Genomic DNA, 21,764 nt, shown 5'->3' with positions numbered 1-21,764 from the left:
TATTTTGTAGTTTTAAGGGTTTCTACAGATTCTACCAGCACCACAAGATTTAACTAGTTGAAGAGTCATCATTACAGTGTCATCAGCAATCTCTGTATTTATATTATTGTTTTGATTTTAAGTAGAACTTCACATTTAAGAATAGACAATAAAATAATCTAAAAGTTCCTATCTATAAAGTGGTGAAATATTTGTATATGGTTATGCTAGTTCAGTCTGTATTTTTAATTCAAAATGCTTTAAGTTCATACATATCCCAATTAAGACAAAAATAAGTTTCTGTCTACACTGGGTATCATCAGAGCCTTATACTTAAATATATATTCTGTAATATTTGCTGAGGACATAATCAAACACTTCTCTTCACAGAATTAAATAAAGTTAGAGCCCAGCTGGTGTGGTTCAGCAGTTGAGCATCGACCCAGGAACAAGAGGTCAGAGGTTCAATTTCAAGTTAGGGCACACACCCAGGTTGTGGGCTTGATCCCCATTAGGGGGCATGCAAGAGGCAGCCAATCAATGATGATGTTCCTCTCTCATCAATGTTTCTATCTCTCTATCCCTCTCTCTCTAAAAATCAGTAACAAATATATATTTTAAAAGAATAAAGTCAGAAAGATATTTTTAGCACTACCAAAAAGATACTTGAATATGATTCGTATACATGGGTTGGTTGGACCTCCTGGTACAATCTTGATTTCAATTTCATTGCAGTCAGAGTAAATGTGGTGAGTTGATATTTCAGAATTATTTGAATTCTTACAATAAATTATTCTAAAATAACTTTGGTTTTGAAATTGACAACTAAACTTTTAGTCAATCAGAGAGAGGCTACTGTTTATCTTTATAATATCTCTGTATTATAAAGAATACTTAATATTTAACATCGTTAGTAAGCTACTAAAGAGATTCAATCTTCTTAAAATTTTATAAACTTCTATTTGTATTTGTATAATACAAATTTAGCATTAAAATAAGTCACAGTTAGTTATGCTGTGCTTTTGCTATGGTTACTAAATGTCAGTCCTATCTTTTATCAAAGAATGACCTTTACTAACACAATAATTTAATCTGATTATTATATATATATATAAATTATAATCAGATTAAATTATTATATATATGTGTGTATATATATATATACATATACATACATATATATATATATATATACATATACATATATATATATAAAACCACTAAAGGAGACTGACATATAATCTAACAATTATAATCCTCATGTGCCACTACATAAATAGATCAGGCAAAGTACAAGTCCTAGAACAGGGGGAGGAGGAGTGAATTTGTTTAGGCACAGGCCACGGCATTTAGAGAACATACCCCCTGAGCATAGCATTGAAGGGTTAATGTGAGAGGTCCAGCACCTCAGGTGGCAGGATGAACTATACAGGAAAGCACTAGCAAAGACATGGAAGGAGGGATAAGTGTGAAAAATGAGAGACTGAGCATATAACATTGTTTCCCTTCTCCCCAACAAACTCTACTAAAACAACAGAAAGAAGATGTTTTTTTTTTAATCAAAGAGACCAGGAGAAGAGGATAGCAATAACATTTTAGAAGCTGGAAGGCAGATGGGCAAATGGCAACTAATGTAGGAGACTTTGAAAAGCTGAATTCCTGGCCAGTCGGGGAATTCTAAGAAGCAATCAGACTGATATGGCAAAAGTCTCAAAAGGCCTAGATATAGGAGGCACCAAGTACCTCTGGAAGTGGGGATGAAAAAGAGGCTAAAAACAGGAGGCTGGTCAAACATCTAAGTAGTAGTCAGACCCCAGATTCACTTCTAGCAGACCATTGGCCTTCCCACACTATGGAGACTTAGAAAAAAACTAAAAGCTTATTTTCTAGAGAGGATCTCTGGGCTGTAAGATACCAGGAATAACATAGTTGAAAACAGAAGATTAAATGAAAGTGTGCATATTCAATATGGAGACCCCCAGTCTTCTCTTATGTGGCTCAAAGAACACTGGCAGAAAGCTAATACCAGCAAGTTAATACCAGAAGAGAAATTGGAAAAATAATTTATGTGGAATCTGATCAGTGATAAGAGAAAAAACACACACCAGACTGATAAGGATTCCTTAAGGAAATGGCTCAATCAAGTCATTTTATGGTAAAGACCTAGAATACAAGCTCCATTTGTATACTGAGCCTCCCAAAATGTAAAAGGAAACAGAACATATGTGAAACTGTAGATATTACAGTGTTGCTGAAGCAAACACAGTTTATTGAAATGTAAAGTGATATGAGGCTAAAGAAGTGTCAGGATGAGATTGTACAGTGCCTTCTACTACAAAATCATAGTAGCTATAGATATGTATAGGACTATGTGTCATTATGATTTATTATAGGTAACAAATGGTTGTGAAAGATTCTAAATTCAGAGAGCAGTGGGGGTAATTGATTTGAGTTTCGAGGCTGATAGTATGTAGACAAATTAGAAGCTCATTTAAATCTTTGAAGTACTGGAAAAACCAAGATGGCAGAATAAGGTATACACCTGTACCTGCTAAAACTACAACCACACCAAAACTACAACTAATAGACAAAACGTCTATCACCCAGAACCACGGGAAAGCTGGCTTAGAAGTTCTACAACTAGAAGGAAAGAGAAAAGAGCATTGAGATCAGGTAGGACGTGCACAGCGCGGAAAAGCAGAGGTACAGAGGCGTGTGAATCGGGCTGGCGACTGCATGCGCTGTTTTTTTCAATCTGAAGGGAGACACAAGCTCCAGAATGCTCTGAACTCATTTCCAGTGAGACTCTAGGGACCCAGACTCCTACGGGGAGAAGCGGGACTGTCTGCCATCGGGTCAGAAAGTGAGGGTGGCTCTCTTGCAGAGGTGCACGCAGGAATCATTGTTTATTGTGCTGGGGCGCGGGACGCGGGACACAGAAACGCGGAGACCAGAGAGGGCTGACTGGCAGCCATCACTGTTTGCCATGCCCTAGTGATTCCCTGAGACCCTGCCCCGCCCAATTTACAAATCCACCCAAACTGTGAGCAGTAGCTTTTGCATATGAATGGCCTGCCCTATCGCAGCTTAACCTAACAAACTGCAGCTGGGTCAGCTCCAAAACTTCCAAACCCCAAGCAAAAAGGAGAAATCTACAGATCTTGCTGTAGTTCCTGCTGGGTGGCCTCAGACAGTAGCTAACCTGCACACCATTGGAGATCCAGGAGCCAGTGTACCTAGTGGTCAGTGTGAGATGACACCAGATTTCAACTCCTCACATCCATAAGTGACACACTCAAGAGGCAGACTCAGTGAGCACCAAAGCCCCACTGAAGCAAGTCCTGCCCCATAAGGGTGTCTCCAGCACAGCAGTTCTTCCATTATAGACACAGCATGTCCTCACAGCCAATTGGCCTGGAGGTCAATTCCTCCCAGTGTACCAACAGCAATCAAGGTTTAACTACAATAAGACTGTGCACTCAGCCCACAAAGGGGTGCACCAAGAGTGTCCACCTCAGGTGATTGGGGAGGCTGAACCACTGGGCCCTATAGGTCACCTACCACACAAAGCCACTCCATCAACACAGGGAAGCAACCAAAATGCAGAGACAAAGAAACATGTCACGAATGAAAGAAATGGAGGAAAGCAAACTACTGGATATAGAGTTCAAAACCACAGTTAAAAGGTACTCAAGAATCTTCTAGAAACCTCTGAGGAACTTAGTGAGACCTTTAAGGATCTTAATGAGAATGCCAAAAATATGGAAAAGGACCAGTCAGAAATTAAGCATACACTGTCTGAAATAAAGAATAATATACAGAAATTCAACAGTAGACCAAAGGACCCCAAGAATCAAACCAAAGATTTGAAATACAAAGAAGCAAAAAAACACCCAACCAGAAAAACAAAAAGAAAAAAGAATCCAAAAATGTGAAGATAACGTAAGGAGCCTCTGGGACAACTTCAAGCGTACCAATATTCGAATTATGGGGGTGCCAGAAGAAGAGAGAGAGCAAAATATTAAAAACCTATTAGAAGAAATAATGACAGAAAACTTTCCCTATCTGGTGAAAGAAATAGACTTACAAATCCAGGAAGCACAGAGAACCCCAAACAAGAAGAATCTAAAGAGGACCACACCAAGGCACATCATAATTAAAATGCCAAGGGCAAAAGACAAAGAGAGAATCTTGAAAGCAGCAAGAGAAAAACAGTTAGTTACCTTCAAGGGAGTACCCATACGACTGTCAGCTGTTCTCAACAGAAACTATGCAGGCCAGAAGGGAGTGGCAAGAAATATTCAAAGTGATGAACAGCAAGAACCTACAACCAAGATTACTCTACCCAGCAAAGCTATCATTTAGAATTGAAGGTCAGATAAAGAGCTTCACAGACAAGAAAAAGCTAAAGGAGTTCATCACCACCAAACCAGGATTATATGAAACGCTGAAGGGTATTCTTTAAGAAGTGGAAGAAGAAAAAGGTAAAGATAAAAATTATGAACAACAAAGTAACAACAAATACATATCTATCAACAAATGAATCTAAAAATCAAGTGAATAAAAAATCTGATGAACAGAATAAACTGGTGAATATAATAGAATCAGGGGCATAGAAAGGGAGTGGACTGACAATTCTCAGGGGGAACGGGTTGTGAGGGGTGCAGGAAGAGATTGGATAAAAATCTTACATCTATGGATGAGGACAGTGGCAGGGGGTAAGGGCATGAGGTGGGGGGGAATCAGGTGGAGGGGAGTTATGTGGGGGGAAAAGAGGAACATCTGTAATAATCTGAACAATAAAGATTTATTTAAAAATAAATAAATCTTTGATGTATCTATACTAATAAAAGTGTAGGTGGTGTCTTGCCCTCGCGTCATCACAAGATGGCTGCCCCCATGTCGTCACAAGATGGCTTCCCCACATCATCACAAGATGACCACCACAAGATGGCCACCACAGATGGCCAGCAGGGGAGGGCATTTGTGGGTGATCAGGCCAGCAGGGGAGGGCATTTGTGGGTGATCAGGCCAGTAGGGGAGGCCAGTTGGGGGTGAACAGGCCAGCAGGGGAGGGCAGTTGGGGGCAACTGGGCCTGCAGGGAAGGGCAGTTAGGGGCAACCAGGCCAGCAGGTGAGGGCAGTTGGGGGTGACTGGGCTGTCAGGGGAGGGCGGTTGGGGGCAATTGTGCCGGCAGGGGAGCAGTTAGGCGTCAATCAGGCCAGCAGGGGAGTGGTTAGCGGGTGATCAGGCTGTCAGGCTGAAGTGGTTAGGGGCAATCAGGCAGGCAGGCAGGTGAGCAGTTAGTAGCCAGCAACCTGGATTGTGAGAGGGATGTCCGAGGGGTCCCAGATTGGAGAGGGTGCAGGCTGGGCTGAGGGACACCCCCCCCCCCCCCCAGTGCATGAATTTCATGCACCAGGCCTCGAGTATTCTTATAATTTTTTCTATAGCTAATATTTGCAAATTCAAAAAAATTTCAATGATAAAAAATATCTCATGCCATGATTACTATTTTAACATATTTTCATCACTTAAAAAATATCTTCTGACTATCTTACCATGTTAATAATGTATTTTAAAATATTTTATAGTTATACTATTTCACAGTATAGATATATAACTTATTTAACCAAACCTCTATTTCTGAATATTTAGATCATTCTAATTTCTTGTAGAAAATAACATTCCAATAAATATACATAACAGGCATTTTTTCCAAAGAAAACATACTAATGGCCAATAGATTTATGAACGTGCTCAACATCACTAATCATCAAGGAAATGTGAATAGAAATCACAATGAGATATTACCTCACACTGTAAAATGGCAACAGATAATAAATAGTGGTGTGGATGTGGAGAAAAGAGAACCCTTGGGTACTGTTGGTATAAATGTAACTTTGTGGAGCCACTATGGAAAACAGTATGAAGGTTTCTTGAAAAATTAAAAATAGAACTACCATATAATCCAGCAGTTCCACTTCTGGATATTTATCTGAAGAAAAAGAAGTTACTATCTCAAAAAAATAAAATAAAATAAAATAAAATAACTGCCACCCCATTGTCCACTGCAGCATTATTTACAATTGCCAAGACATGGACACAACCCAAGTGTCCACAGATGTGTGAATAGATAAGGAAAATGTAATATGTGACAATGGAATATTATTCAGCCACAAAAATGAAGGAAATCCTACATTGTGACAACAGGGATGAACCTTGAAAGCATTATGCTAAATGAAATAAGTCAAGCAGAAAAAGACAAATACTGTATGATCTCACTTATATGTTGAATCTAAAACAAAACCCAAAATCAGGGATACAGAGAACAGATTGGTGGTTGCTAGAGGCTGGGGGTGACGAGTGAACAAAATGGTTGAAGGGAGTCAAAAGGTACAAACCTCCAGTTATATGACAAACTAGAGGCCCTGTGCATGAAATTTGTGCACTGGGGGGGGGGGGGAGGGGTGTTCCTCAGCCCAGCCTGCACCCTCTCCAATCTGGAACCCTACAGGGATTGGGGCTAAACCGGCAGTCGGACATCCCTCTCACAATCTGGGGTTGCTGGCTCCCAGCTGCTCGCCTGCCTGCCAGCCTGATCACCCCCTAACCACTTCCATGCCAGCCTGATTGACACCTAACTGCTCCCCTGCTGGCCTGATTGCCCCCAACTGTCCTCCCCTGCCAGCCTCGTCACCCCCAACTGCCCTCCCCTGCAGGCCCGGTCGCCCCCAACTGCTCTCCTCTGCAGGCCCGGTTGCCCCTAACTGCCCTCCCCTGCTGCCCTGATCGCCCACAACTACCCTCCACTGCTGGCCATCTTGTGGCAGCCATCTTTGACCACATGGGGGTGGCCATCTTGTGTGAGGGCACGAAGGTCAATTTGCATATTACCTCTTTATTTATAGGATTATTATATAGGATAAGTAATATACAACATGGTGACTATAGTTAACAATATTGTATTATATATTTGAAAGTTGCTAAGAGAATAAATGTTCTCATCACAAGAAACAAAATTTGTAACTATGTGAAATGATGGATGTTAATTAACTAAGCCTATTGTGGTAATAATTTTGCAGTATGTACATATATCAAATCATTATGTTGTACAACTAAAGCCAATACAATATTCCATGTCAATTATACCTCAATTTTAAAAATAAATAAATATTTAAAATAAATAAATATCTGTACATTTGTTTTGCATTTTTACTTGCTCAGGATAAGTTGCTAAAAATAGAATTATCAGATCAAAGATCTGCACGTTTTCAAGGTTTTTGACACATGTTGCCTCTCCAGGAGTTCTACCAATTTATATTTCCACCTTCAATGAATGAGAATGCTCATTTTCTTTAAAACATCATTAACAGTTAGAATGATAAAAATCTTTGCCAGCTTGATAGAGAAAAGCAGTTTCTCATTTGCTGTTTAATACACTTTTTAAAACTTAGTGGTGTAGTTAAACTTTAAAATGTGTTTTCCAGCCAACATATTCATTCTTTTGTGAAATGTTTGACGGTTTCTGACTTTTATCTTTTCAATTATCAACACATTTAATGTAAGATTAGGCAACATTTACCTTATTTTTAAAATCCTAACAATCAAAGTAGGAGCCAAAGAGGCTACTATGAGAAGAAAAATCTCTTTTTGTAGCTGATTTTAAAATGACCAGAGAATGAGACCAACTCTTTGGGTGAATTTGCTCAAGTTTGATGGTCTCCAGGTTATATAATTAAATGTTTAACAGATTTAACTCGCACATTTTTTTTTTCAGTTAAAAATAATTTATAATTAGAATGCATTAAGAACTAAATAAATTTTGAATCAAAATCTCTACTATTTATGATTATTTTAGATCACTAATACAGTAGAATTTTAAATATTTAAAAAAATCAAATATATTCATAAAATAATATCTTTAAATAACACATCTATTTTAAAAAATTCCCCAAGGGTTCAATGTAAAAACTTTTATTTACATGGTAAGGCTGTAATAGTTACATAATTCTTTTTGTTGGCACTGGAAGGCAATTCCTATGCCCACAGTGGGGAAAGTATTACATTTGTGGGCAAAATGGTAAAAACATAAGGTTAAAAAGGTAAAATAGAAGCATATGTGGGAAATGTGTCACTAAGGACACTATTTGGTATGGAAAAATGGTTTGGTCATTTCTAGTCAGAAACCTAATAAGTGGCCACAAGTTTTCTTTTGTCAGAGATTAGATCTATTTTTCTCAAATCATTCATTTTGAGGCTAAGGCAGTTATATTCTGAAACTCCTATGTGAAAATAGGTAGACAAAATGGATGTAGATTACATTTGAGGGCAGATTACTGGGGATGAAAAACCAGTACTGAATGCCTCCATGACTTGACAACCCTTTCAGGCTGATACCTCAGCTTGACAAAAAGTGTCTCTCAGGCAACAAAGGAGAGAATGCTTTTGTTGCTGGCAGAAATTAGCATAATGTTGAAACATAAAGAGGCCATCAAGAGTGCTAATGTTGCTAAGGGTGTGAAAGTGCTCACAAAACAACAATTACAGCCCACAAGGCTAAGAGGCTGAACTCAGTGGTTGAGTGTTGACCTAGATTCCTGGTCCAGGCATGTGCCCGGGTTACCAGGGCTCCAGCAGAGGGGTGTGCAGGAGGTAGCTGATCAATGATTCTCTCTCATCATTGATGTTTTTATCCGTCTCTCCCTCTCCCTTCCTCTCTGAAATCAACAAAAAATATTTTTTAAAAAGTTATCAAACCACCCCCCACTAGCCTAATCAAATCACTTTCAGAATTCTTTCTAGGGCTATCAGTGTTTAAAAAGAAAAGAAACAAACAAACGAACACAGGTAATATAGACAAATGCAGGTAATCCAGGAACTATACTCTATCAAAAACAAAATAGTAAAAATCAATGCACTATACAGAAAGGCGGCTTTTATTGGGATTTAATTTAGAAATTGTGGCTGATTGAGATAATAGCTAAAGAGAAAAGTATATGCAGTCTTATTTTTAAACAATGAACAATATATTTTCATTCTGCTTTCTTATTAGCTATAATCATGGGATTTTATCAGATTTGGGGGAGCTCATTCTCTAGCTCATGGATTATATGATATATTCCAGTGTCACAGAATACTTTTCTCAAATACAGTATAAGAAAGTAAATAAGAATAATGTATCAAGTCATCAAGCATAATTTCTGGCATTCAGTAGATATTCTTTTTTAAAATTTTAGCATATAATTGGCATACAAAATTATATTAGTTTCAGGTGTACAACATAGTGATTCCACATTATATGCCTTAAAATGTGGTCACCACAATAAGTCTAGTAATCATCTGTCACCATAGAAAGTTATGATATTACTGACTATAATACCATGTCTTATTTCTTTTATAACTGGGAGTTTGTGTCTCTTATACTCTTTAACTCTTTTCACCCATTCCCCCAACCTCCTCCACTCTGGCAACCATTAGCAGAAACTATTCTTGTCCACATGCAGTGAAAATTTTATTACCTTGAATATCATCATTGAATGTGCAATACTGGTTTCGATATTTGTTCAGGAGACGAAATGCATTTACATTGGCAAAATCTTCAAATTGAATAAGGCAATCCATGCCATACCTATGGGACAAAACATTCATGTTAGAAGAGGTTAATGAAATAACATCTATATATATAAAAGCCTAAGCAATGGGCCTACCATTCGACCAGCCAACCAGTAGCTATTACGCGCACTGACCATCAGGGGCAGACGCTCAACACAGGAGCCACTGAGCTGCAGTGACTTGGCAGCTGCGGTTCTCGGGTGACTCACCCAAAACCAGAGAGGAGGGAGCCTGATTCCGGGGTGCGTCACCCGAGAACCGCCCTCTCGCAATCTGGGACCCCTTGGGGGATGTCGGAGAGCTGGTTTTGGCTCGCTACCTGCAGGCCAGGCCAAGGGACCTCACTGGTGCACGAATCTGTGCACCGGGCCTCTAGTTTAAAAGTAACCTAAAGAAAAGGAAAAACCTTATTTTTTTAAAGGTCCTACCTTGCTACTTAGTATCATCCAATGCCTGTTCAGCAAATATTTAGTGCGTGCTTACGACAGAAAAAACATTATATTAGTACTGTGAAATAATACAAAGATAATAAAAATGTGGTCCCTACCATGAGGGAATTTAAAATTTAGTGGAAACTAAAATATTTTTAAATAAATAAGAAGAGCATGAAAAGTAATGTAGAAGTGGTATATAAAGGAATTATAGATGATAAGAGAACAGGTATCACTTCTAGCTGGAGTCACAGACTACATAACAAATGAAATGAGTTTTAATGAATAGTTATGATTTGAAAAGTTGAGATGTAGGGTTTTTATAAGCTGAGTAAATAGCAGAAACAAAAAAATCAAGGTGAAAGTTGGGAAACATTTTTCCAAAGATGTCAAGCCTTATTTGGCTATAATGTGGTGATGCACATAGGGTGTAGGGAAAGATAAGGTCAGAATTTTATGTTGGAAACCTTAACATTCTAGCCTAGGATTCTGGTTTTTACTCTCTATTCATGGCCAAACACTGAAAGGTTTTGAGCTTTGCAGTATACAGGATGGATTTTTATTTCTGAAATTAACTGACTTGTCTGAACCTTTATTTGTATGATCCTTTATTCATACGATCCTACATAATTTCAACTTTGTTTTCTTCATTTTTGTATTAAAGTTCTTTTTGAGTATTTATTCATGAGAAGTGAACATCTGGAGGAATTCAGAAAGGAAATATAAACTGTCTAATTTTATTGTGCTATAACCCTTACTTGAAGATAGGATGCATAATGATACAGTAGATCAGTGTCTCAAAGTCACTTATCAATTCACTTTGCAGTGCTCTCTAAAGTAGCCACCAGTTAACTGTTAAACAAACATTATGTAACTATATTACAACCATTCGTTAGGTCTTCAAAAGAAATGGCAATTGAAAACATGTTTAATATCACTAATTATTAGGGAAAGGCAAACCAAAGCCACAATAAGATTTCATTCACACCTGTAGGAATGGCTAACATAAAAAAAGACAAAAAACAGCGAATTCTGGAGAAAACGTGGAGAAAAGAGAAGCCTTGTGCTGGTGGAATTGTGAATTTATGTAGCCACTAAGAAAAATGGTATGATGATTCTTCAAAAATATAAGAACAGAACAACCATATGTTTCAGTTATTCCACTTCTGAATATTTATCTGAAGAATATAAAAACTCTAATTAAAAAAAGATATATAACTTCTATATCATTGCAGCATTATTTACAGTAGCCAAGATATGGAAATTAGACAACCTAAGTACTCATCAATGGATGAATGAATAAAGATGATGTGATATATATAGTGGGATATAACAGAATACAACAGAATAAAATCTTGCTATTTGTGACAACATGGATGCACCTTAAGGATATAATGCTAAGTCAGAAGGAGAAAGACAAATACCATATGATTTCACTCATATGTGGAGTCTTAAAAAAATAAACAAAAAAACAAACTCATAAAGAGGACAAGTGGTTACCAGAGGGGAAGGGAGTTGGGATGTGGGTGAAAGGAGTGAAGAGTGGCAAATACACTGTGATGGATGGTCACTAGACTTTAGGAGGTGATCACTTTGTAATCCACACAGATGGCAAATTGCAATGTTGTACACCTGAAACTTATACAATTAAAAAAATAATACTTTCATGGTAAAAATTTTTTATCCAAATAAAAATAATTAGAACATTTCCATATGAGCAAAGATCAGCTAATAAATTATGAATTAAGAGGAAGAAGCAAATGGTCTAAAAGTTCTATTGCCAAGATCTTAAATTCTAAAATATTCTTCTCTCTGTCCCTAATCCTGTCTTCCATCTCTTCCACTCTTTCTCCAGCTCATAATATCTTCATTCTGGTCCTTCCTTTCCTCCTAATTCATCCTAGCTTGCTTCACCTCTGTATGCCAAAGACAGATTTTCCCTCATTTTCCCTCACTCCGAATAACCCCCTCACTCCACTTAGATAGCACGCAATTCCATGCTATAGACTAGAGTCTTAGCCAGGACCTTAACCTGCAATATTTGTTTTCATTGCCTATTGGTCCACTCCATGAACCCAAAGCAGCTTTTTCAAACCTTTTTTTATTCTCCTACTCCCACAAGCACTCAATCTCTTACCAGTCACTCCCTCATTAAGATTAATGCTATCCAGAGAGAACAATCTTAGCTTTCCTATCTTTCCTCTCCATTAAAAAATCTTCATACTTTTACTTCTTTTTCCCCATCTACTTCTGAAGTACGTTTACTTCCTGTTTCTAATCTTTCTATGGACCTATTGCTTCAACTTTACTTCTCTGTACTAACCACTTCCATTTCTCCTTCTCTACTGGTCCCTTCCTGTCTTCAAGGATTCTCAGGACTCCCTGTTTTTAAAACCTCATTCCTTAGCCATGACAAAACCAAAACTATGGTTATTTATTGTTCTCCCTCCACCCCATCGCCAAACCTCTCACTTCTTGTCTATATTATGCCTATACCTCAAAGACCGTCTCAAACCACCACATTGTGCTATCACGATGCAGATGAGGTCACTTTCTTCGGATCCAACAAATACTTCGTAATTATTTCCTTCCATTGTGGTTATTAATGTATTATTATATTTGTCCTTGATGAACTATCTTTTTAAATCACATTAAATTCATAAGTGAAAATTAGTATCTGATTTTTTGTGTATTTTTTATTATTACTGGTGAAACAGCATTTTTTTCTGTGTCTATTTGTAATTCTTTCTGGAAGATTGTATGTTATTTGGTTAATTTTTCTATTCTTATGGTCCTTTTCTTTATTATTTCATAAGAGCTCTTTACAAATTAAGATAATAACTTTCAGTTATATATGTTACAGAAGATTTCCCTACTGTAGTATATTGTGCCATTAATTTACAGTGCTCCTGTTTATTTTTACAAAAAAAATTAAAACAAATTTTTCCAACACGATTTATCCCCTCTATGCCTCCTCTACCTCCACCCATCTCCTTCCCCCACAAACAATCACTACACTTTTGTCCACGTCCATGCATTCCAGTTCTCCTTTTCTTCTTTTTTGCTCAATTCCTCCACCATGAAATATTAAATTTTTATGTGATCAGGTCTTTCCATTTTTTTATTTATAATTTATACCTTTGATGGTATGCTTATTACAGCCTTCTCTACATGCCTTTTAACTATTAATCAAAATTTTGTTCTAATGATATCATGAATTTAGACAATAATTAAGCTCTATATCTGGTATTATTTTTTACTATTTGGATGTAGATTTTTCAGAAAGATAGATCAAAATTTATGTTTTCTATATAATTCACACAACTACACCAGCACCATTTATTTAATAGTCCATCCTTTCTCTCATCACCTGTAATCAGATACTATATTCTGATGTATAGTCAGGTTAGTTTCCGCGCTAATAACAACAAATACTTTTTCACTTTTGTGTGTGTGTGTGAGCATGTGTGTGTAGTGACTTATCCTTCACAACCACCTATGAGGCAGGTAGTACTATTATTCTCACCTTGTAGATGAACAACAGGCAGGAGCATGTTGACCCTGCTGGGTAATGATAGTCTAACAGTGATGATTAGTCTACTAATCTTTCTACCCAGAAAAAATGTCTCCCTGTTGTAATTACTAAAGTTTTAAAATAACTTTATAATTTAATAATGTTATTTATCTTTCATTCTATTTTTTATATATTTTTAAATATTTTATATCAGTTTGAGGCATACCATATAGCATAGTGGTTAGGCAACCATATACTTTACAAAGTAGTTCCCCCAATATTTCAAGTACCCACTTGGCACCATACATAGTTATTACAATATTATTATCTCATTCTCTTTAAGTATTTCCTTGGCTATGGCAGTTGTTTAAAAGCCTAGGTTCTAGAGTCAGAGCTCCTGGGGTGAAATCCTGCCCTCCTTACTTATTCTGTATCCTTAACTGGTCTGTGTCTCTATTCCTCCATTAGGAGAAATGAGAATAATAATGGCATATTGTAATACATTCGTTATCAGGGTTAAATGAAGTGATACATATAAGTGCTCATCATGCAAAGATGGCAGATGAGTACTCTATCATCACTAGACATATTTTATTATTTAATAGCAACAATAGAAGCCATAGACAGTGAAATATTTTCAAAGGCCTAAAAGAAAGTAACTGTCATTCTAGAATAGTATATGTAGCAAAGTTATTCTTCAAGAGTAAGTTTGAAATAAGATATCTTTAGATAAATAAATGCTAAAGGACTTTTACTAAAGGACCTTCTAAAGGGTGAATTTCAGAAAGAAAGAAAATAACCCTAGCAAGAAGGTTTATGATATAATAAAACAGCAAATTATAAGTAAAAACAATTAATTTTTATCCACATAAAATAGCAACAAAGGATAAGGCTGCTTCTGGCATGACAGAGTGAGGAGGTTGGCAAATCTGGTCCCCAAAGAGGAAAAGAAATAGCAGAACAAATCCTTCAAACCAACCATTTCAGTGCTATGGAAATCAAGTAAGGGCACAAGAAACAAAAATTGTAAAGTACAATGGGGGAATGAGGTCAATTTTTTAAAGGAACAAACAAATTGTATGCTTCTTTTATATGTGATGCTATTCTAGTAAACTCTTTAGCTACTAGCTTTATTAAAAATTACTAAAATGTTATTAAGAATGGCCTTTCTCTGGTTATAAATTATTATGTGGTGGCTGTTTTTTTTACAATCTTAGCAGAGAAACAAACTTTGTGGTAGCAACTGATTACCCAAAACATAAATATCAGTCAATAAACATCCAGGTTCTGTAATGGCTCCTTCCTCTGTCTCTGGTTTCCACGCAGGCCTTTAGAAAGTAAAGGTTGCATGCTTTCAGATAGTGCCCTCATATGGTTGACCCCAATGTGTCATGTACTAGTGGTCTAGCAGCATTAGCTGATCTATCATTATGTCCCAAAGCAGCAGAACCTTGTGGTTTCAGCATGTGAGGAGGAATCAGAGCCTTCTCAGTTCTATTCCTGGATCTACCACTTACTTGATCCTGTGGTTTTGGGCTTGTCACAGTTTCTCTGTGGTTAAGATGAAGTCCCCTCAATGTCATTTGCCTTTGGTGTTTAGGACACAATGTGGTCAGGCTATAAATTTACACTGTTTTCTAAGTGAAATCAAAGCATAGGAATAGGTAGTAAAATGGTGCACAAGATACCTTATCATTTACAAAAGTTTGTTTTAAAATTATTCCTTGGAGAATATTGTATATCAGTTTTAAATTCACAACTTTTCTCTACCTGATAGTTAACTCTGATTTGACTCCTAAAGATTTAGAGACAGGCATTCTGAATTCATTTTGTGACACAAGCATCTTGCATCATATAAAAAAAAAAGGCAGCCATGTAAAGGGTATTTTGTTCCATATTGAACCAGCCTTGTCACTATGAAATTATGAGCAGTGGAACACAAGGAAGTAAGCCAATTCAATTCTACATAACTACAAAAAGAACCTAGTATTTTATGATCAAAATATCACATAAACCAGTGGGTGTAAATGGTTTTAAAAAGTAACAGAAATACCACCCATAAAATTAACATGTAAGAACTGGAGAGATTTTTCTCTGTGGCAGTGTTAAATCTGACAAAAATCTTACTATGGTGACTAATGAGTATATCTAGCACTTACTAAGTGCTGGACACTGTGCTCGACACTTTATAGGGATTGTCTCATTTAATTCCCCCAGTAACCCAATTAGGCTATGTATTGTTATCCATTTTACAGATGAAGATACCGGAGCTCAGAGAGATTAAGGGCCATGGTTGAGTTCATACTGCTAATAAGTGGGAGGGTCTGGATTGACCCACAGGACCCGTGTTCAAGCTACTATATATCAGGTTCCTTAGAACACCAACATCATGGTCAAGTCAATAAAGTAAACAGTATATTTAAAAATTAAAGCATTGCATTGATAAAATAAGGGAGTTATGATTTTATCATAAAACTAGTAAGATAGCATCTTTATGCATTCAATATACTAGATATTTTTATTATAAAAAGTATATAGGCAGACAATGGTGAAAACATTAGTCTTTTTCTTTGGTTATAAACTATCAAGAATTCACTCTAACCAAGTCAACCAAAAACATTTTGATTTTCTCCAAAAGATACAGTAAAATGTTTTGTTTTGTTTAGGATTTATGACTTACAGGTCTCTATGCAGCATTTAAGATATAGAGCACTTTAGTTCTGACAGGTACCTTAGGGATAGTTTATTCCAAATTACTCATGTTTAATAATGTAACTAAGGTCTGAGGAAGGTCAAATAATTGAGCAGCAAATAGGAAACATGGATCTTGCCCTTAAAATGTTTACAGTCTCATTGGGAAGCAAATGATAAACTAAAAGTACCTACTAGGAATCAGGAATGTTCTAGGTGCTATAGACACATTTCTGCTCTCACAAAGCTTATGACAAATATAGTAAACTAGAGGCCCAGTGCACGAAATTCGTGCACGGAGGGGGGTTGTCCCTCAGCCCAGCCTGTACCCTCTCCAATCTGGGACCCCTCGAGGGATGTCCGACTGCCCGTTTAGGCACAATCCCGGTGGGCAGTCGGATCCCTAAATGGGCAGTCGGACATCCCTCTCACAATCCAGGACTGCTGGCTCCCAACTGCTTGCCTGCCTGCCTTCCTGATTGCCCCTAACCGCTTCTGCCTGCCAGCCTGATCACCCCCTAACCACTCTGCTGCCAGCCTGTTTGCCCCCAGCTTCCCTCCTCTGCCGGCCTGGTCACCCCTAACTGCCCTCTCCTACAGGGTTGATCACCTCCAACTGCCCTCCCTTGCAGGCTTGGTCCCTCTCAATTGCCCTCCCTTGCAGGCTGGGTGCCTCCCAACTGCCCTCTCCTGCTGGCCATATTGTGGTGGCCATCTTGTGTCCACATGGGGGCAGGATCTTTGACCACATGGGGGCAGCTATATTGTGTGTTGCAGTGATGATCAATCTGCATATTACTCTTTTATTAGATAGGATAGAGGCCTGGTACAGGGGTGGGGGCCAGTTGGTTTGCCCTGAAGGGTGTCCCGGATCAGGTGGAGGTTCCCTTGGGGTGTGGGGCGGCCTGAGCGAGGGGCCTGTGGTGGTTTGCAGGCCGGCCACGCCCCCTGGCAACCCAAGCAGAGGCCCTGCTATCTGGAATTTATTTTCCTTCTACAATTGAAACTTTGTAGCCTGGAGCAGAGCCAAGCCTGGGGCTCCCTCTGAGGCCGGCAGCCATTTGTGTTGGGGTTATAATTGAAACTTTGTTGCCTTAAGCGGGTGGACCCGGCCAGGGTGTGCGGAAAGCTTTGCTTCCCCTGTTGCCGGCGGCAACCCTGGCCTGCTCTCTCAAGCTCCATTCTGCCGCCACTTGTTTGAATTTGTTTACCTTCTATAATTGAAACTTTGTAGCTTGAGTGGAGGCTTAGGCCTGGCTAGGGCAGGTGGAAAGCTTGGCTTCCTCTGTTACCTGGGAAACCTTGCTCTCTGTGGCTGTAGCCATCTTGGTTTGGGTTAATTTGCATACTCGCTCTGATTGGATGGTGGGCGTGGCTTGTGAGCGTGGCTTATGGGCGTGTTGGAGGTATGGTCAATTTGCATATTTGTCCATTATTAGATAGGATAGGGATTATAATACAGTTGGATAAGTACTTTAATAGAGCAAATTCAGGATGCCAAAATTCAGAGAAGCACCTATCCAGAATTAAGGGGATTAAGATAAACTTTCTAGAGAAAGCTGAAGCCTGAAAGGTGAGTAGGAGTTTGTCAAACTAAGAGGAAGACGAAGAATTTGTCTTGAGGGAACATCCTCAAAGGCTCAGAGTTAAATAAATCAATGCATATTCCAGGAACTGAAATAAACATGACTAAATCACAATGTTTGATGGGAAAGAAACAAGAATTAAGGCTAGAGAGGTAAACAGAGCCAGATATGCAGGGCCTCTAATCTGTGTTCAGGGATTTGCACTGGATCCTAAGAGTATAACATTAAACAGGAGTGTGATGTGATAAGTTTGCATTTTAGACCAATTCTGTGTGGTCAGGGTGAAGAATGGATTAGTGAGGCAGGACTATGTGCAGGAAGTTTCCTTAGGAGGCTGCTGCAAAACTCCAGGTCTGCATCTGGAAATAGAATGGTGATAAGGAGAAGAAAATGGATTCAAGAAATATTAGGAGACAGAATTGACAATATTAGGTGAAGAGAAGCAGATGATGAGGAAGAAGAAATCAAGAATGAATTCCAAGTTTCTAGCTTGGCAACTTGGTACAGGATGGGGTCTATTTAAAAAACATGAAACCTCAGGAGAAGAAGCAGGCTTGGTAAGGAAGATCAGGAGCTCAGCTTTCCATATGACGCTTTTGAGCAACTTTAGAGATCTGCAAAGGAAGTTGTCATGAGACGTTAAGATGTCTGACTTTAGTATTTCAGAGTTTGAGCAGCTGCAAGCGAAGATAAGGCCCATGATACAGCCATGAGTGGACAGCTAAAGTGGTGTGGTACAAAACTCCATTAGAAATGAATGTCTTAAGAACAAGAAAGGCCAACATATAAGAAAGGTCATCCACATGGAAATTAAAGTGGGTTAAGAGCATGACTTTGAAAACAGGAGAGTGGTTAAAATAGGGGAGAGTAGTTACGAAATTGGGAGAAGATAGAGACATGGTAACACCAACAGAAATAAACATCAAATCTGTGTTGAGGGGAGGGGGGTACTTACATAAGAATGGAGTACTTATAGTCTGAAAGGAACAAAGGGAGAAGACACTGATCTCTTCTCCCAACCCTAAAACACTGTGTGGGCCAATACAAACTATTGGAAAGCACTGGGTGAAAAGCGGAGGTCTTAAATGTGAGCCATGCTTCAGTAAAGCAAGAAGATAAAGGGGATATACAGAAATAGTTTTCCAAAGGCATAGTGGAAAGGTTCAGAGGGAGAGGAGTATTGGGAGTTTGAAACAAAGTATGAAAGCATGAAGTATGTGAAAGAGTATATGGAAAAAAAACAAATGACATGTTATGTTTACATTTTAACAGGAAGACCAATAATAGCAATAATGTGAAGCAAGGTTTTCTAAGAATTATGTCCAGAGGCTACCTGATGGCCTGCAAAGGTGGAGTGTGAGGAGATGGCATATGGGAGGGGGAAGATTGCATCCCGGTCTCTATGAGTGGAGGGCAGCATGGGTATAGGCTAAAATCCTCAGGGCAGCTTTGGCTCTAAAGGACTGATCCGTGCTTCAACATGCCATCGTATTTTGATCTGCACCATTTCTCATGCCCAGAATGCCTTCATACAGAGGAGGCAGAAATTTAGGAAATGCTTTTATAAACTCCATCTGCAAACTTACCAAGAGAATTAAAGGTCTCCTCAATTGCATGTTCCAGTAAATATCTTATCCCCAACCTCAATCATGTGTGTCATTTACTTCTGCAGATTGAATCACTAAATCTGTCTATGTCTCCTTCTCAATTTAGTCTAGATCAAACTGTTTATTTCTAAAAGCCAACAACTTCCACAAAAGACAAGGGATCAAGTTTTGAGCAGCAGAGAGAATTGTATGTTATTTTGCTGCAGATTATCAGAGTCTTAAAGCTCCAAAGGTCCTTGGAGACCATTTAGCAACAAGTAATGCCCAAGAAGGTTAAATGACACCAAGATCACAGGAGCAGACACATGCGTGAGCATTGTCACCTAGAGAAAAGCCAGAAAGGCCAAGTACAATGGCCACTTGTATCCAGGAGACCTTTTTTCAATGTAGGAAAATATCTTCTATGTTATTTCAGACTATAAAAATAGAGAATATTTTCAGAGGAATTTGTCAGAATTCATATATTCAAGTGAATATGAATGTTATCTTTCAGAGTGCTCACTTTCAGACTATGCATTTATTCAATGACTAGAGGCCCAGCGCACGATTCAATCGTGCGGGTAGGGTCCCTAGGCCTAGCCTCCTGCGATCAGGGCCATCTTCTGCCTGTTCGCCAGTCCCCAGGCCCAATGCTGCCTCCGCCGCCGCCACTGAGCTGCCAGGCTGTTGGGATCACCAGCTCATCCCCAGCCGCTGCCGCTGCTGCTGGGGCTTGAGGCGCTGACGAAGGGGAGCACGGCAGGGGATCCGGGTGCGGACAGCCGGCTCCCCGCCTCCGATGGCAGGGTGTCCGAGGCAGCCCCCCTCAGCGGCCGCCAATCCAGCCGTTGAGAGGCAGGGGGGGGGGGGCGGGAGTCCCGCGCCTCTCAATGGCCGGATATGCCACCCCGAGTCCCGCCCCCCAGCCTCCCACCGCCCAATCGTGGGCGTAGCGGAGTGATGGTTATTTGCATATTGCCTTTTTATTATGAAGGATGCTACAACTGCTCAACCACTTTTTAAAATCATTTATGATAAGTGAAATAAGTCAGTCAGAAAAAGCTAAGAACCATATGTTTCACTCATATGTGGGATATAAAATTGAAACTCATAGACACAGATAACAGTATGGTGGTTAGCAGAGGGAAGTGGGTGGGAGTAGTAAAGGGTAAAGAGGGTGGAACACATGGTGACAGAAGATGATTTGACATTGGGTAACGGGCACAAAATGCAATATACTGAACATGTGTCACAGAAATGTACACTAAACACCAATATAATCTTATTAACCAATGTCACCCCAATAAATTTAAATTTTTAAAAAAAAAGCTCTGGCCGGGTTATTCAGTTGGTTAAGAGCATTGTCCTGATATGCCAAGGTTACAGGTTTGTCCCCAGTCAGGGCACATACAAGAATCAACCAATAAATGCAGAAGTAACTGGAACAACAAATCAATGTTTCTCTCTTTCTTTTTCTCTTTTTTTCTCTCCCTCTTTCTTTCCCTCCTTCTCTCTGCTCCCTTTCTCTTTCTCTAAAAATCAATCAATAAAAAGAAATAAATACAATTTATTCTTATATAAGAAAAAACATCATTTCATTGCTTCATAATTCTATCTTGTTGGTGATTTTCTTCCCTCTTTCTTAACTAGTGATACTAGATTTGAACAAAAATTTTGTGAACATGATCCAAATATTGATTTGGATTAATGTTCTTATTCTATTTTTAAGAATCAATATCAGCCTCAAAGGATTTATCTTAAAATGCCATCACAGCGATATTTCAAAGAATTGCTACAGATTATAAAGATAGTTTTCAAAGAGGAATTCCAAAAGTACTGTGAACATTAGCAGTAATTATAGTAGAGTTCCAGGGTATATTTGGAAACTCATTTGGATTCTAACTTTGTTTTAAAAAATCACACAATTTTTTTTAGAGAAACCTCAGAATCAAAGTAAAAATGAAAAAGGTCTTTGAATGTATAATTACTTTAAAACTTTGAAAGATTACATCCATTTGTATGCCACTCAATAAACAGAAATCTATGCATATTATTGGAGAAAAATCGGAGAAAGGTACATTTAGAAATAGCTGAGGGCACAAATCCAATGTAAATTATAAATATGGTCTCTCTGCCACAACATGTGGGCCAATGTCAAAGTTTGAACACTAACCATCTTCTGCAATTAGTAGTCACCTAGAAATAATGTGTCCTAAAGTTTGTCTATTTATAATTCCATAAAAATAGTACTGCCTGATACTAATGCAATTGCCAAAATATCATATTCCCTGTTTTATTAATAAGCTCTCTTCTTCCCACACACTGGGGTCCTCATGCACTAAGCAATCATATGTTCCAGTG

General features: G+C 38.5%; 1 protein-coding gene across 2 annotated transcripts in view; it reads right to left on the bottom strand.

Moving 5' to 3' along the window:
- ME1 (malic enzyme 1) overlaps positions 1–21,764 on the bottom strand; it is a 172,569-nt gene that overhangs the window by 34,697 nt on the left and 116,108 nt on the right. For both annotated transcript variants that reach the window (XM_079779880.1, XM_079779879.1), the window contains one exon: positions 9,502–9,611. In XM_079779880.1, the coding sequence (XP_079636006.1) occupies positions 9,502–9,611 (110 nt within the window). The remainder of the gene's footprint in view (positions 1–9,501; positions 9,612–21,764) is intronic.

Source organism: Cnephaeus nilssonii (assembly GCF_951640355.1).
Source record: "Cnephaeus nilssonii genome assembly, chromosome: 9".
Lineage (NCBI taxonomy): Eukaryota > Metazoa > Chordata > Mammalia > Chiroptera > Vespertilionidae > Cnephaeus > Cnephaeus nilssonii.
The sequence above is the reverse complement of the archived record's forward strand: the minus strand, read 5'-3'. Positions and strand labels throughout refer to the sequence as shown.